Source organism: Lemur catta, chromosome 12 (genome assembly GCF_020740605.2).
Source record: "Lemur catta isolate mLemCat1 chromosome 12, mLemCat1.pri, whole genome shotgun sequence".
In the NCBI taxonomy this organism is placed as follows: domain Eukaryota; kingdom Metazoa; phylum Chordata; class Mammalia; order Primates; family Lemuridae; genus Lemur; species Lemur catta.
Window position 1 is genome coordinate 79961397 of NC_059139.1, and position 17607 is coordinate 79979003.

At 35.4% G+C, this 17607-nt stretch overlaps 1 protein-coding gene across 1 annotated transcript in view; it reads right to left on the reverse strand.

Moving 5' to 3' along the window:
- Positions 1–14649, reverse strand: part of PGGT1B (protein geranylgeranyltransferase type I subunit beta) — a 45009-nt gene extending 30360 nt beyond the window's left edge. The window contains exons 1-2 of the mRNA XM_045565969.1: positions 14481–14649; positions 5026–5144 (exon numbers count right to left, since the gene is read on the reverse strand). Of these exons, the coding sequence (XP_045421925.1) occupies positions 5026–5144; positions 14481–14620 (259 nt within the window). The 5' untranslated portion in view covers positions 14621–14649. The remainder of the gene's footprint in view (positions 1–5025; positions 5145–14480) is intronic.
- Positions 14650–17607: the final 2958 nt, after the last annotated feature.

The following is a 17607-nucleotide window of genomic DNA, read 5'->3' on the forward strand; positions in this document are numbered from 1 at the left end:
AGGGTAAAAAATTATACTGCTAAATTGTCTTTCAAAAGGGTGTAATAATTCCCACCTCCATCAACAGAATGTTAAGTACTCTTTCTTCTGTATCCTTGCCAACTTTTAGCTAAACTGACATGTTAGGTAATAAAAAAAAAATAATTTAACACCATTGTTTGATCGAATTTCCCTGATTTCTAGTAAGGTTACTAATCTTTTCATGTATTTACAGGTTATCTGCAGTACTTTTAACTACTTATAAATTTTGTCATTTTCTAAAGGATGATGTATCTTTTTCTTCTTGATCTTTACGAATTCCTTAGATATTAATATTTAATTATTTATTTAACTTATTTAATATTTAATTCCATAGATATTAATATTCTTAATCTTTAACAATTCCTTAGATACTAATATTTTATTATATATACATATATTTATATATATCCACAATTTTCTGCAAGTCTATCACTTATTTAACTTGGTTATTTTTCACTACATAAAAGTTTAAAATATTTACTTAATCAAATCTATCAAAATTTTCCTTTATAATCTACAGGTTTTATTTAACATTTTTGGATTTTTTTTTTTTGAGAGACAGGGTCTCGCTTTGTCACCCTGGCTAGAGTGCAGTAGTGTCATTATAGCTCACAGCAACCTCAAACTCCTGGGTTCAAGCAATCCTCCTGCCTCAGCTTCCCCATTAGCTGGGATTACAGGCGCATGCCACCACATCCAGCTAATTTTCCTATTTTTAGTAGAGACAGGGTCTTGCCTTGCTCAAGCTAGTCTCGAACTCCTGACCTCAAGTGATCCTCCCGCCTCAGCCTTCCAGAGTGCTAGGATTATAGGTGTAAGCCACCACGCCTGGCCCATTTTTGGATTTTTAAATTCTCTAGATTTTATGTGAAATCTTGAAGTTGAACAAATATAGACCTATGAATTGTAAAAAGGATATTCTACTAAGTCTGCAAATGCTTCACGAATGAGAAAATAGTTGAGGAGCCAGATGCTCTAGACTAACTGTAAAAATATAGAAAAGAGGAAGAGACCAGCCTGAGCAAGAGCAAGACCCCATCTCTACTAAAAATAGAAAGATATTAGCCAAACAACTAAAAATAGAAAAAATTAGCCAGGCATGGTTGTGTGTGCCTGTAGTCCCAGCTACCCGAGAGGCTGAGGCAAGAGGATCGCTTGAGCCCAGGAGTTTGAGGTTCCCATGAGCTAGGCTGATGCCACGGCACTCTAGCCCAGGCAAGAGAGTGAGACTGTTGCACAAAAAAAAAGAAGACAGAAGTTGGAGAAGGTGCAGGTGATTTAACAGTCTTAGAACCCCTGATATACAACAACGTTTTAGGTACTGAGAGGGAAAAGAAATGTAAAACATTCACATTCTCTGCCTTCCAGAAGTTTACAATTCAGATGGAAGTCAAAATATTTTAAAAACAGCTTTTAAGCAGTCATTAAGCTTCAATGACTGAAGAAAAAAAACTAGCAATGAGCTTCAAACCAACAAAGTCCATGGAGTTGACAGTACATGGGAAAGAGAATGCTGATGGGTCTCAAAAGATATGGTGAGTTGCAACTTTAATTCCAAAAAATTTTGAAACTTTCATCAAAGTATAATAAAATGAAAAGTACACCTATAATAATTAAACAGCTCCATACACTTTTGCAAAATAAACACCTATATAACCAGGATTCAACTCAAGAAAAAGTACATAACCAGCACTCCAAAGCCCCTCCCACTTCCTTTTAGTCACTTCCCAAGAGCTCAGACTGGTTTTACTTATTTTTGTGTTTTATATAAATAATATACTAAGTCCTTCTTTCTCTCAAAACATGTCTAACTCACTCAAATGATTGCATAGACTGTTCATTTCCATTACTGTATCGTTTTCCATGGTGTGAATAAGCTAATATATAATTTATCCATTGTACTAATTATGAGTAGTTTGTATAGCTCCTAGTTCTAGGCTCTTATGAAAAAACTGCTGTGAACATTCTAGTACATATCTTTTGGTGAACACATTTTCATTTCTGTTGGGCATATATTAGGAGAATTGTTGGGTCATAGAATTTACATATGTTTCGCTTTAGTAAATACCACCACATAGTTTTCCAAAGTAGTTGTAAAACTCCTTCAGTAGTGTATGAGAGTTCCAGTTTGCTACATTCTTGTCAACATTTGTTATTTTCCATCTTTTTCATTTTTAGCCATTCTAGTGCATATGTATAATAGCAAACAAAATTATTATGGATAATTATGGTAAATTATTATGGATTATGGAAACTTCAGATGACAGCAAATCTCTCATAACAAAAGATTAAATAATATAAAAAATATATAACCTTTAAAAAGAATACAAGTATTAAAGTGTTATAAAAAAACTCATTTTGCTAATAAAATGATAAGGGGAAGTAAACAAATATTAAAGAACAGATCACAAAACAGCTCAATTATGGAGCCACCAAATAGTCCTTAAAAGTGGGGGAAAATATAAGAAAAGACAAAGTAGGAAGCATGGTGAGTAAGTGACCAATGTTCTGGAAACTACACCCTCTAGTATAAATTCTCTCACTAGAATGTTATGGTCTATCCTTTTTTACAGAGAGAATGGTTATTTTATTTCAGGAGAATGAGTATCAGCAAATTTTTAATAAAAATAATATAAAAATATATTTCAGCAAAAACTTATAAAATAGCTTTTCTATGTGCCATGGTGTGTATAATTTCCTATCTGAGATACATTTCTCAAAGAAACTGCAGCCCATTATTTGATCATGGCATGTATTTTTAGTATAAAAGCAAAAAAATCAAGCAGAATCTATAATAATACTACCTTATATCTGTCTAATATTTAACTTTTAAAATAATCCCAGACTTAAACTATTAAAAAAAAATCCTGGCAAGAAAAGAAAACCATAAATAGCTTCTATTTTGCAGCTGACTAGGACTATGACCTGGCCTCAGCCACAGGTACCTAGAGAATGAGGACCGTACCTTGTAATGTATCACAACCCTTAGCCACAAGTTTAGCAGAGAAGTCAATAAACCTCTCACCAACATGGTAGAATCTATAACTACTGACCAAATTATCATATATGCTTCTTCATGTTGCTGGTGAAAAGTGATGAGATATTTACATATTAAATTCTGATAGACCTAGTTCAAAATGCTTAATCATTTTAACAAGAATTTGTAAACAGGCATAGATTTTAAAAATTACATAAAAACAAACACTATGAACTCCAAGAACAAAGTAGAAAGCCACAAACTATGTCCAAGATCATCTGTTAATAGAGACAATCTTTCTTTCTTTCCTGCTAAATAAAGTTTTAGTTTGTTATTTCTCCAAAGTTGGTTGGGTGAGATTTACACATGATTACTCCAACCAATGAACCATATTGCTAATTTATAAATTCTGATTCTTTTAAGACAGATAAATGGTGACCACTGATAAAAATTGCAGGATTTTCTAGGAGTTTATTTGCTTGACTTTTTTAAGGTTAGAATTTTTAACATGTGTAAGTTATATCTATGTTAGGTATTTTATACTTAACAGAGTGAATAACAGAGTTTATCTAACTTGTGTACAAGTGGTCCCCAGGTTATGGATGAGATGTTCCTGACAATGTCGTTATGTTAGATTTGTATGTAACTCAGATCTCTGATGAACAGCACATATACGGTGATAACAATACTATAATGGCTCATATACGGTAACACTAATACAGTGTAATACTGTACTAATTAGTTACAGAAACATTGTGCTCTTTCAATTCAGACAAACATAAAAACAAACAAATACAAAAAGTTTAGATAGGAGAAATTTTTAAACAGAATATTAAAGGCTAACACTCACCTAACGTTGCATCAACACTAGGCTAGTAAGAACGCTATGCTTATTTTGATCTTCTAACAAAATCAATAACCTTTCCATTTCAATAATTAATCCACTACGCTTAGTAACAACTGGTACTGTCATTGGAGCACTGCCTTTCACATGTTCCATTATTCTCACTTTACCCTTTATAATTGTTCCGATGGTCCAGTGGCTGAAGTCTAATGCCTTTCCAGTGAATAATGGCATCTGGTCTTTCTCTGAACGCTTAATTATTTCTACTTTTGTTTCCACTATAATCACCTTTCTCTTTTCTGCAGGCTCACCTGAACTTGCAGTGGACTTTTGCTTTGGAGGCATGGCCATAAGGATAAACACAGACACATAAAGTCAAATAAAAAAGTTAAACCAAAAGTGATGCTGTGTGTAAGTGACCATATAAACGAGATTAGCCACTAGCGTAAAGATACTATGCCAACGAACCACTCACACAACTCGGTTATGTTCACATGCATGGAGGAAACTAGTTTCTGAATTATGTATTTAATTATTTCATTATAAATTATCTTTATGGGGAGCCTAAAGAGCCCGTTCATAAGTATGGAACGCCATAAGTCTCGTCGTCTGCAACCTGGCGAATGCCTGTATATTTAGTTGATCATGTAATTTATGAACTTTGAGAATTAATCAAACACTTTAAAGTTTTAAAAAGTCTAAATATGACTGAAGCATAAGAGCTCTACAAAACCATTAAAGAAATGCTAATTAAACACTGGTGGGAAAATAACCAGGAGACTGAAATAAAACTTTTCCATAGCAAACAGCTTTTCACTGAAGGGACCAAAGAATGGTGGGGAATGAAAAAGAGTCAATGTTATAAAACTAATCAAACATAAATATCAACTACAAATAATCAACTAGCAGTCATCAATGTGGAAGTGTACAACACAGTATGGTGCTACAACTGTGAATTTCAATTTAATCCCAGACAACTCTAAATTGTTTTTTCTAGAGATTTATGATTCAACTTGTTAAGTGTTGTATTTGAGCAGAATGAGAGTAATATATCACAAGGAAAACATAGATGAATAAAATATGTTAATAGCACATGAATAAATACTAAGATTTGCTAGTCCACCACATGTTACGCCAAGTACAACTAGTCACACTAAAAATAAAATGCTAAAAACTCACTCACTGTCTTCTGTGGGAAGGACCTGCAGGGAGTAAATCCACTCTATTATATCATCTTTGTTCACCACATCTAAGGAATCCAACATATCCAGTCCGGAGAGTGCAAAAAATGCAATTGTCAACCTAAAAGAAAAAAATGTAAAATTCCATCTTAACTATCAAACCACTGAGCTCTTTCTGGATCAGAAAAATAATAAACTCATTCTACTTTTACAATAATTTAAACAATATTCCCACCTTACAAAAATAAAAAAAAAACCCACAACAATTTATTCTTATAACTTAATAGTATCAGTCAAATTTTTGTTTCTATTTTTTAAAAAATCCTACTCAATTGAAGCATATACGAATCCACAGAGGCCAGTATATCAGCAACCTGAAGGCTAAAAGTAGATTAACAAAGAGGATACTCTGCATCTAATAAGTACAAATAAGCACAAAAGACTGGGAAATATTTTAAAAATGTCAATTTTCACTAATTTTCCAAGAGCAATTATGCTTAAAGCTTGTGTTTAACTCTTGAGGAATGTTAGAATAAATTTATCTTTATTCAAATCTGTTATAATAATATGACTCCTTAGAAAAAAATTTATTAATATAATGAATTTCGTGAAATAAGAAACACTTACAAAAAATACAAATACATTTCAACTCCATTTTCCCAGAGAGGAGCATTCTTTGATGGAATGAAAAGCTATAAGGCAACACTCTCCCCCTCCAAGATAAACCTTGTGCATTCATATAAAAATCAATATCTTAGTGGTTGCTTTAAACATAAAGAATTTGTTACATATAATTCTTTTTATGTTGAAAAGCATTCTATAATGTTGCTTGATTGAGCACTATTACTTCATTTCTATAATCTAATAATCCATATAACTAATAGTAATAAATTAATACTTCAAATTATCTGGTCTAAAATCTTACAGCAGAGCCACTTGATGAATTCAGTAACCTTTTCAATGAGGGTCTCTAAAGAGAATTAAGCTTAATGCCCTAAGGCATTAACGTATATAATAAATTAACTTCTCCCCTGTGCATCTAGAAGAGTATTATCTAGAACGATATTACAGGTTGAGTATGCCTTATCCAAAATGCTTGTGATCAGAAGTGTTTCAGATTTCACATTTTTCTGAATTTTGGAGTATCTGTATATACAAGAGATATCTTAGGGATGGGACCCAAGTCTAAATATGAAATTCATTTGTATTTCACACAGACCTTATACTCACAGTGTGAAGGTAATTTTATATAATATTTTAACAATTTTGTGCATAAAACAAGTTTGTGTTAAGTACTTATGTGTGGAATTTTCCACTTGTGGCATCATGTTAGTGCTCAAAAGGTTTCAGATATTGGAGCATTTCTGATTTTTGGATTAGGATGCTCAACCTGTACCAACTTTAGGAGAAATGAGAAAACAGTCATTCATTTTTTTTTTCTTTTTCAAGCATAATTCTATGATCCCAGATGGAAAAAGGCTCCCATACATTAGGTAACAGGAGGAAAAACCAGAGAGAGTAATTACATTCCCACCAAAGCTTAAGGGCAAAAACTAAAACTAAGGAGATTTTGGCACACTTTAGAACAATAAATATTTAGAAACATATTATTGAGAGACTATGATCATGTACTGAACACTGAGCTGGATAATTTCTCCTATATTATCTCAATTTAATTCTAGCAACCCAGTGAGATCTACCTGAATTAGAGAGGTGATTTATCTGGATGAGGATTAAATTAAGAGCATGGAACCCCTTCATGCGGGAAGAAGTGTTGCACAGTAGTCCAGAGCTCAGATTTCCCAAATGAGCTAGGTTCAAATTCTAAGTTGGCCAACTTCTAGCCACAGGATTCTAGGCAGGATACCTACACTTTACTAACTCACAGCTTCCAATTACACTTCACGCAGTTATTTGGCTTATTTGCTCACAACAAGCACTCAAAATATGGAAGCCATTATTATTGGTATTTGTCCTGATTTAGAGGGACAAGAGTAACAATTACCTTAGGATCTAATCACACTCTGTAATACTCTGTAAAACAATGGCCTTTTCTACATACAGGCCACTGGTTGGCAACCATTTTCCCTATGGGAACTCTCTTCTCCAAAATAATACTTCAGACATGGGAAAAAAGTCTACATCACAGCAGCAAAGTTTGAAAATCACTGTTCTTGGTGGTATTTATGTCTCATGAGATAAGTCTCCTTTGTTTATATGTACTCAAATATTTATTGAATTAACTAACAAATAAAAGACCTGCAATACTACATCTAACCCTCCTGGAAAGTTCAAACAGGCTTTTTAGTTTTGGTGTAATCCATCAAGTGAATGATTATAGTCAGAAAAAATTAAGCATCTAATAACTTAGTTTATTAAAGCATTATTACAGAAAAAAGCAAAAGATACAAGTGGAGAAAAACATGAAGGACTTGAGGTTAAATAAGATAAAGAGCTTCCTGTCAGAACAAACCGTGTAGTAAGAAAACATATCCAAAAGGCTATAAAAACAAGTTGGTGTTCTTTTCTAAATTAAGAAATTCAGAAATTATATAGTCCATCTCTTTAATTTTCTAGTTGAAAACATAGTACAAAAAATTCAAGGAATTTACTTGTGATTTCAACACTGGATAATCAAAACTACTCAGGAAGTCTGAATTCCAGTGTGGTGTTCTCCTCCACAGGGGTGCTTCTCAAACCTGGCTGCACATTACTATCAGATTAAAAACAAATGAGTAGTACTCCATAGTATACATATACCACATGTTGTTAATCCACTCATGTATTGATGGACACGTGGGTTGTTTCTACACTTTTGCAATTGTTAGTTGTACTGCTATAAACATTAGAGTGCAGATACCTTTTTTACAGAATGTCTTCTTTTCCTTTGGATAGATATCCAGTCGTGAGATTGCTGGATCGAATGGTAGTTCTACTTTTAGTTCTTTGGGGTATCTCCATACTACTTTCCATAGAAGTTATACTAGTTTGCAGTCCATAAAAAAAAAAAAAATGATGAACTACCTTTTGTATTATCCTGGATAGAGCTGGAGCCCATACTTCTAAGTGAAGTATCACAAGAATGGAAAAACAAACACCACATGTATTCACCATTAAATTGGTACTAATTGATCAACACTAATGTGCACATATGGAAGGTAACATTCAAAGGGTGTTGGGCAGATGGGAGGTGGGAGGAGGGGATGGGTAAATCCACACTGAATGGATGCAGTACATTCTCTAGGGGATGGGAAAACTTGTTGCACAGTGCAAAGGCAATCTATGTAACCAAAGTGTCTATACTCCGAAAATAAAAAAAAACAAAAACAAAAACCAAATGTCCAACATAACCTAGAGAGGTCCAAGTCCTACTTCACAATTATTAATAAATCAGAATCTCTGGGTAGAAGGTGTGGTCTGGGTATGTGGGTCTTTGTTATTTTTTTTTCAACTTTCCAGGTGATTTTAATGTGCAGGCAGGCTTTAGAAGCATTGCTCTATAATAGTGGTTCTCTACTGAGACAACCCCGCCCCCAAGGGGACACATCATAATCAAATATTTTTGGTTGTCACAACCTGAGGAAGGTGCTGCTGGCATCTAGTGGGTAAAGGTCAGGGATGCTGCCAAACATCCTACAATGCACAGAAAAGGCCCATACAGCAAAGAATTATCTGGCCCAAAATGTCAACAGTGCTGAGGTCGAGAAACCCTGCTCTAAAGTTACACCGCTATCTTTAAGTGTTATCTGAATGATCTGTTTGTCCTGTTACTTGCTCCTAGATATGAATGCATTTCATTTACAAGTATCAAACACAAGAAATCAATAAAGTATTTGAAAATCTTGCATACTTAATTATTAAGGGTTCCTGAAAGTCCAGCATTTTCAACTCAGAGTTGAGGTTGAGACTGTAAGGTTTGTGGGATTAACACAGGTATGGTGAATATGTTTATAAAGTAAGGCCCTATTGGAAGCACCCAGCAATGGCTGATAGAACTAACAAGCCATGTTAGGGCAAATGTCCAACCTCCCTCTAAGATAAGCTGACAAAGCACTCTTTTTCTGATCGCCCCAGAATTCTCAAGTATTCCTAAAACTTTGAGAGTGAGAAAATTAAATAAGCCATAAGACATACAGAAGAATTTTGGGCTAAGGGCCTCTGAGAGAAATAATGTAGGGTTTTATGCTGCTTGGAGTATAAACTAATGGGCAACCTGACTCAGTGCAGCAATACAGAGGGGTAATTTTGCCAACACATGCACCTAAAATCAGGCCAATAAAGTTATTTTTACCTTATTACTCCTTTTGGAGAACATTTTTCTGTTCTCTTCTTTTTTTTCCCTAGATCTGAATCTCTGAGTCAGCCTGAGAAGCTGAAGGAAGTAAGCCATGTCTTCCTGCTTACTCCCTTCTCCTACTCTCAACAATGCTTATAAAACATTTATCTTACATGGATAAAAAAGTAACATTTTCCCCGTAAATTAAGTTGCTTTACCAGTGCATCAATTCACACATGGGAGGGGGCAAACTAAACGTCTCCTAAAGATCTCAAATATTCCAGGGTTAAGAGGCAGCACAAAAAACAAGAACAAAAAAATCACAACCAAGAATTAAATAAGAACAAATGAACCAAAAAAAAAAAAAAAAAAAGGAAAGAAGAAATAAACACAGTTTACAGTCTGGGCAATAGACAAAAAATTTAGTCATACTGTATGATATGATACCAATGAGTAGTGTACTGTCAGGCTACAGCAGTGAGTGACAATTTGGGAATATATCAGAAACACTGATTTATGGGAGCTGACTAGAGTTTTGGATCACTTGTCCTGCCCCTTTCTGGGACAACCCCTGTCTTTAGTGGCATCTGTAAGTGTCTTTAACAATGGACTGAATGGACTGCATTCCTGCCTAGACCTCAGGTGGGGCTGTGGCTAAATCATATTGCAGAGTTGTTTTTTTTTTTTTTGAGACAGAGTCTGGCTCTGTCACCCAGGCTAGAGTGCAGTGGCGTGATCATAGCTCACTGTAACCTCAAATTCCTGGACTCAAGTGATCCTATAGCTGGGACTACAGGGGCGCACACCACAATGCCTGGCTCATTTTTTCTATTTTTAGTAGAGACAGTCTTGCTCTTGCTCAGGCTAGTCTCGAACTCATGACCTCAAGTGATCCTCCCACCTCAGCCTCCCAGAGTGCTAGATTACAGGTGTGAGCTGCTGCGCCAGGTCAATAGTTCTATTTATAAACAAGCAGCTACATTAAGAAATAAGAACACAAAGAAAATTGATAACCATGTCAAGTGAAGAGAGAGTTTTAGAAGACACATTAGAATTTATCATGAAGTTAAAATACTAGCACACAGATCCCCCAATAAAAATTTTGGAGTGAATGAATGAAAGACTGCATGAATTCTAAGAATATAATATTTTTCAACGGCTGACTCACCTGGTAAATACTTTAAGTACAGTATACATCTTTGGAATTATTTAACTTGTTAAATAGTTTTCCTACTATCAGAATTATTCAACAAGAAGCACCCACTGAGCATCTACTACAGACAAGATGTCATGACAAAAATGAATAAAGCTTCCTAACCTTAAGCAGGTTATATGATAAGTGCTATTACTGAAATCATCTTCCTTTCTAAACCTGCTCCTTTTGCCTCATATTCTCCAGACCAGATGGTAGTTCCAGTCCTGGAATGCTGGGACTCCTTCTTCATCTCCTCTTTTCTATCCCTACTTCCACTGTCCCAGCATCTCTCTCCAGAACTACTGCACCAGTTTCCTAACTGGTCTTCCTGGTTCTGGTCCTGTCCCACCCAATACAAAGATCATTCTCAAATCCAATGAACACTTTAAAATGCATATCTAACCATGAAGATCCACTGTTTCTGGTCACTTACATCAAATCAAATTCAAGTTTCTTGACAAGGCACACAAAGTTTTCCATGATCTGACCCACATCTACCTCTTAATTCCTGCCAGAATACCTCCTGACATTTTGATCTATCAGAGAAATGACTGAAGTTCTGTCTCTGCTCAACATTCACTTATCTACCTTTATTACTATTGCCCAATTGCAAAAAAAAAAAAAACAAACAAACAAAAAAACCCAACCCTGGAGCACATTCTTTAAGATTTAGTTCTGGGTTCTTTCTTTCAAGAAGCCTTCTCTGAGTCCCTATCTCTCTTCAGGTTGAGCTAATTACTTCCATAATGCCCTGTGACTATTTTAATCATTGTTTGTGGTCAAGGGATCAACAATATCAGAATCACCTGGAGCTTGTTAGAAAGACATCTCAGACCCTACCTAAGATGTATGCAATCCGAATCTGCTTTTTAACAAGACTCCCAAGTGATTCACATGCACATTTCAGTTGGGAAGCACTGCTGTAGTAACTATTTGCATACTTGTTTCTCCAATCAGGCAGTCTCAAAGTTTAGTGAGCATCAGAACCACCTGGGAAGCTTGTTATAAGGCAGACTACCAGGCCCACAAAGAGAATTCAACCCTGTAGATCTGGGGAGGGGTCCAAGTATGTGCATTTTTATAAGCACCCTGAGGTCACTAATTAAGAGCCTCCCACCCACTTACTTTGAGAGATACACTGCCAGACTATGATATACTTGAGATAAGGGAGGAAATTAAAGGACAAAATAGTTATGGAATGGGAGGAAACAAGTTACAACACAGAATACATATGGAAAGATGGAAGAACATGAGAATAGAAAGACTAGGTATATGTAAATGTCTTGTGAAATAAAAATTGCCTAAATTTTTCTTCTAGAACAGTTGGATTAGTAAAAACAACATTTGAAAATGGTCACTATTTCGTTCTCAATAAAAAAGCCTACTCTATTTTCCATTACCCAAATACAAATGGCAACAATAACTCATACCTACAAAAAACTCTTTAAGCTACTGAATATTAGCATTCTTGTCAGCTTTTCCATACATATTCGCAAAAAGAAATGAACAGAGGAACACCTGAATCATTGGTTTTACACTATATACCTGTACCTAGACATAAGGTATGCACTCTATAAATGCTTGTGGAATTCAACTGCAATACTGGGTAAGAACTGTGACTTAGCCAATCCATTGTTTTGTCTTAAAACTGGCATCAGTAGAAATTCTGTGATCAGTCACCTTTGCTTAAAAGATTGGAACTTCTTCACAAGCATCTTAAAGTCAATTATGAATCATATACGCCATAAAAGGAATTAATGCTAAACTAAGGAAAGTAAAGACTGTGATTCAGGAAAGAGAAAAACTTAAAACTCACTACAAAAACTGTCACATGCAGTTATCTTAAGTGTGGTTAGTAAGTGAGCCATAAAAAAACCAAAAATGATACAAAAATTCTATTTGTCAACCACTAGACAGAAAATGGATATAATTAATATTGCTTAATCAATGCACCAAGATGTTACATATCTACTACCTAGCATATAATGCCTGGTGTAAATTCTACGATATTAAAATTATTAAATCAATTGTTAAATAAGTCAGACAATTTTTTGTTTTACTTACGCTGTTAGCAGAATTACAGAGTTTAATGCCAACGTGCATTAGTCTATATGGTTTTGTCCAAGCTGTAATTTTATACAATAGACCAAATACGTTGGCATTTTGAAAGTGCAACCACAGACCTATAACAATGGCTGCAAGCAAAGTTCAACTGTTTAACAATCATGATTTAACAATAGGACATACACAGGTATTGCAGGCATGTATCAAAATATCACATATACCCCATAAATATGTATAATTATTATGTATCAGCAATAAAAAAAATAGGGTGGAAGACTTTACCCAAATGCTTTGAAGTCAAATAAAATTAATCCCTATGATATAAATATGATTTATCAACATTTTAAAATATTCCATGTCACTACAATCAATGGACTGAGTTTTGGAAATCTTAATTTAGGTGAAGGTATGAGCTCTGCTAGTCAATCAATACCTATGAATTGAGGAAAAAATATAAATACTGTTTTACTCCTTCTTTTGTAAGAATCTGTTCATCCTTCAGGATTCTGCTCACATTATTCAACAAATATTTCCTTAGTGCTTCTGATATGCCAGATACTATTCAAGGTCCTAGTGTAATGCCGTCCAATAGGACTTTCTGAGATGATGAAAATGCTGAAATAGAAAGAAACAATAGCCACTGGTCAATATGGTGACTGAGCACTTGAAATGTGGTGGCTATGCAAACAAAAACTGAATTTTTAATTTGATTTAATTATTTCAAATTTAAATAGCCAAATATGAATAGTAGCTACCATATTGGATAGGGTAGCCCTACTGTGTGTTATAGAGGTAAACAAGATAGACAAGGACCCTGCCTTCATGAAGTTTACAATCCAGGGTAATAGAAAGATATTAAACAAATAAGTCAATAAATACGTAACATTAGGTGGTGACTGAAAGTGGTCCCTTTGGGAAGAGTGATTAAGGAAGGCCTCTTTAAAGAAATCTCGATTAGGTACATGCCCTTTCTATTTGGTCCCACGAATCCTATACTAACATATAGCATAGAACTCTATGAAAATGCTTGCTTGTCTTCTTCAGCTGTACTCCAGCACACACCATAGTAAATATATTTCTTGACCACGTGTGCATAAGAAATCTATAAAACTCCTAAAACTGACCCACTCACGCAGTGTTCAAAATACAACAGAAGCTCAGAGTTCAGAAAACGTGGAGTGAGATTAGAGCAAAAACAATCTGCTGTTTCCTCCCATCCTGTCTCACGCTGCTTTGGAGCCTCACTTCAAAACACGGCAATGCGGAGCAAAGATCGCCGCCTCCTTTCGTTCTTTTCATCCCGATTTCATGGTGAATGACAGTGTCTTCGCTGAATGACAGTCTCATGTGCCAGAACACACTCCTCAGCTATTGCAAAACACTTTAAACAAACTGCTTCAAGCAACACCACACTTCTTTCGCCTACCATTAAATTTGTAATTCCTGGAAAGTAAATTTCTACTCAGCCCTTAAAGGCTCTCTGCCGCTCTTACACATCAAACATCATACAGGCATTCAATTAAGAGTTAATGAGTTTAGAGAAGAAAGGGAAGCACCGAAGACAAACGCTTTGTCTTTTTCCTTTTATATTCGGAAGTAATGAGGCAAAGTGACTCACGGGCTCTGGGAGAGGAGTAAAAAGGAAGCTCCGAGTTAACAGGAAAATGGTTGGGAAGTGAAAAAGGCGGAAACCGAAGATTCCAAAAGCCCTCGACTGATAGCTTTTCAGACCCTCCCACCGTAGCTCGGGGGAGTGGGGTGACCGCAGGCCCGTCCGAAGAGGCAGGAACCGGTCACAGCCGGGTGGGCGGCGGCACAGCCCCCCGCGGGCGCCCAGTGTGCTGTCCGGCTACGCGGCGCCCTTCCGCTGGCGCCGGAGCCCTGGCTCTGTGCCGGCCCCGCTAACTGTGGCGACGAGTTACCTGCTGGTCTCGAGCGAAGAATAGCGCTCTGGCAAGACCTGGAGGCATCGCTGGAAGAACCGCACGTGCCGGTCCCTCAGGAAATCCAGCCGCTCTCCCTCACCGCTCCCCGCCAGCCTCTCCTCCTCAGTGGTCGCCATGCTGCTCCGGAAGCGACGTCCGCCGCAACCCGGAAGCAATTGGCGGGCGGCGTGAACAACCCCAACGGGGAACCTGAAGGTGTTAGGTCGGGAAGGGATGTTCGCCTGTCGCAGGCCGATCCGGTGATTGAAACCGTCCACTATAAGCTGAAAGTCTTGTGCAACACTTTCTCTGATTTTTCCATACCTAGCGCAATACCCAACCTTTTCTATTCTAAGCCCCAGAGGTTTGGAAACACCTCACAGGCCTTGTATCATAAAATGAGTCCACAAATCCCTCTGTCAGAAGTATTACCCTCATCCGGTATTTGAGAGGAAATGCAAGGTCAATAGGTTCTTGTACCCTTTGAGAAAATTCTGGCCCTAAAGAATGTGAGCATGGTATATCTGAAAGTGGGGTTGGATCAGTATAAACTTGCTAATATTGTGAATTTTGGAGAGCCACAGTTTTAAACTGAATGGATAGGGAGCTAAGCCTACAAATCAAAATGTGGAAATAAAATTTATTAATCATTGACACTACAAAAGTTCAGAGACTTTCCTAATTCTCTCTGGAATACCAGGAATCACTTTGAAATATATGTATATTTGCAACACACACAACATACATATTCATACGTGGGTGAAACTACTGGCATTATTTTTATACATCTTACAGACTTTACTCTTTGCTTGCGTCGATGTGTCATCAGGAATCAACAATGCATCAATATACGGCAGCAAAATAAACTCAACATGTTCTCCAACTACCTGTTCTCCAACATACTAAAAAAATGAAATAACATGCTTCTAGTTGTTTTCCAAAAATATGGATTTAAGTTGCTTTAGCCATATGCTATTCCCTTTAAAGGTTCATGAGGCATTTTTGGCCAGGAGGGGGTAAATCCACCCAAGGATGGGCCTAAACTAGGTTCTTTGTAATCAACTTAGCTAACACGTTTGGGTATAATTTTAATTGTTAGCTTTCTTAGAAAATGTAATTCTTAAGAAAATGTACCCTGTGGGCTGGAGTTATCTTGTACTTATCCAATAGTCCAAAGCACCTTGAATTAATTTTTGGTATTAGTAACTACTTAGTCAAGGTATTCTTGCATGTCTTTTAACAAATACCGTGTTAACAAACAGCACTGTATGGAAGAAGGCTATCTTTGGTGCTTCCCTGTAAATATGGGGCTCACAGTCCTTGCCCTTCATGTATGCTCAGTCTAGAGTTATTTTCATTGGTACAATTAAGATTGCTCTCTAACAGATACCCTCAAATGCCTGAAGATGTTCAAAATGGAGTCATATCACACACATTTAAGCTACTAGAGTCAACTATGAACACTATATGTGCTCAGAAAATTCTTATTAATTCTAATCGTGGTCCTTAAAGTAGGGAAGCCAAATATTTAATCCAATTTTCAGCTCCAGGACCAGCAGTCTGATGTAAAGCTGGAGGAAAAACTTGTTGCATTGGACTCATTGAGAGATAATATAATATACCTCCTAGGTCAGTAAAAAGCTTTTCATGAGTGATTTTAACCATACATGCTTTTTTGCATATGCATGACAGAATCTATTAATAACTTCCACATAAAGTACTACTCTACATTTTTAGCTAAAATGTGAAAATAGCTTCAAAGTATAAGATAGACCATTTATATAATTAAATATTATTTAGCCATTAAATGATGTTTGAATTATGTAGAAACATAGGAAAACATGTGTAATGAAAAGTGATTACAGTATAGTAATTAATATGTACTATGACTGTACCTATTTTAAAATATATAGGTACATTTTTGGAAAAAGTTACCCTGAAATTATAGGCATTCTATAACATTTCTTTAGTGTTTGTTTCCCTAAATTTCTTATTAATGTACTTTTTAAACCAGTATAAGAAATGTTTATTTGACATCATTTCTATGAACCCATAACTAAAGACATTATCAACTACATTTATTCTACATCCTTTATATAAAGGAACTATATAATAAATTCCTCATTTCAGATTCAGTTAGAAAGACTGATTTCTTCAGAGGAACTTCCATACTTTCCTTTATTAGAAAAGAAAACAAAACCAAAAATAAAAGGCATAAGAATCGTATCACCCAGAATGCTTACCTTTAGATGCCTTAGATGCAGGAAATTGAAAGGTGCATTTGTGTGCAACAAAAAGCAACATGTAAAAAAGCAACACATAAAAAACATTTACTTTTCTGTATCTTGTAGCTATTCAGTACTGTTTTTAAATTCCTTCTTCTTGCTCTATATTTTATTTCTAAACTGCTTCAAATTGTTTTAAAAAAAAAAGCTATGGAGAGCAAGTAACAAATAAGCATTCCTAATTAAGGGTTTTTTTTAATGTCAATTTTCTCATTCTGCACCAATAACTGTACAATCAGAATTCATTTTCCAAAATTTGGAAGCTATCTACTTTGAATATTAACTGTGAAATAGGAAAAGGTTTTGACCACTACTCATAGTAAATTTCTAACTGAGTCATTTAACCTTAATGTATCAAATTATAATTAAAGATACTCTAATATGAAAGTTATAAGAAAAAAGTTTCCTATGTTTTTATATATATGGCAACTTTCCCATAAAATGAGAACTACTCAAGATTATAAACTAAGATTTTATAATATGAAAAGTTGAAATGAATTAAGTTAAATTGTGTTTTTATGTACAAATTTAAAAGTTTTAAAATTTAACTTCTGACCAAACATATTAGTCTAGCAATTTTAAAACACTTTAAATGCCACCAAGAGAAATCATAGTATTCTAAAGCTAGCTTATTTCAGATGTTTCAAAACAAAGAATTCTCCTATTTTGAAGCAAACAGAAGCAGAACAGACAACTGCATTAGCCAGGAAGATGTGAAAGACACAAAGATTTTATAAATGTGTGAAGTCCAGAAAGGCTAAAGGAAAATTTGGAATAGCTGAAGGAAACTAAAAAGATTATATCAATAATACAATTAATGGAGTATATGAGATGACAGG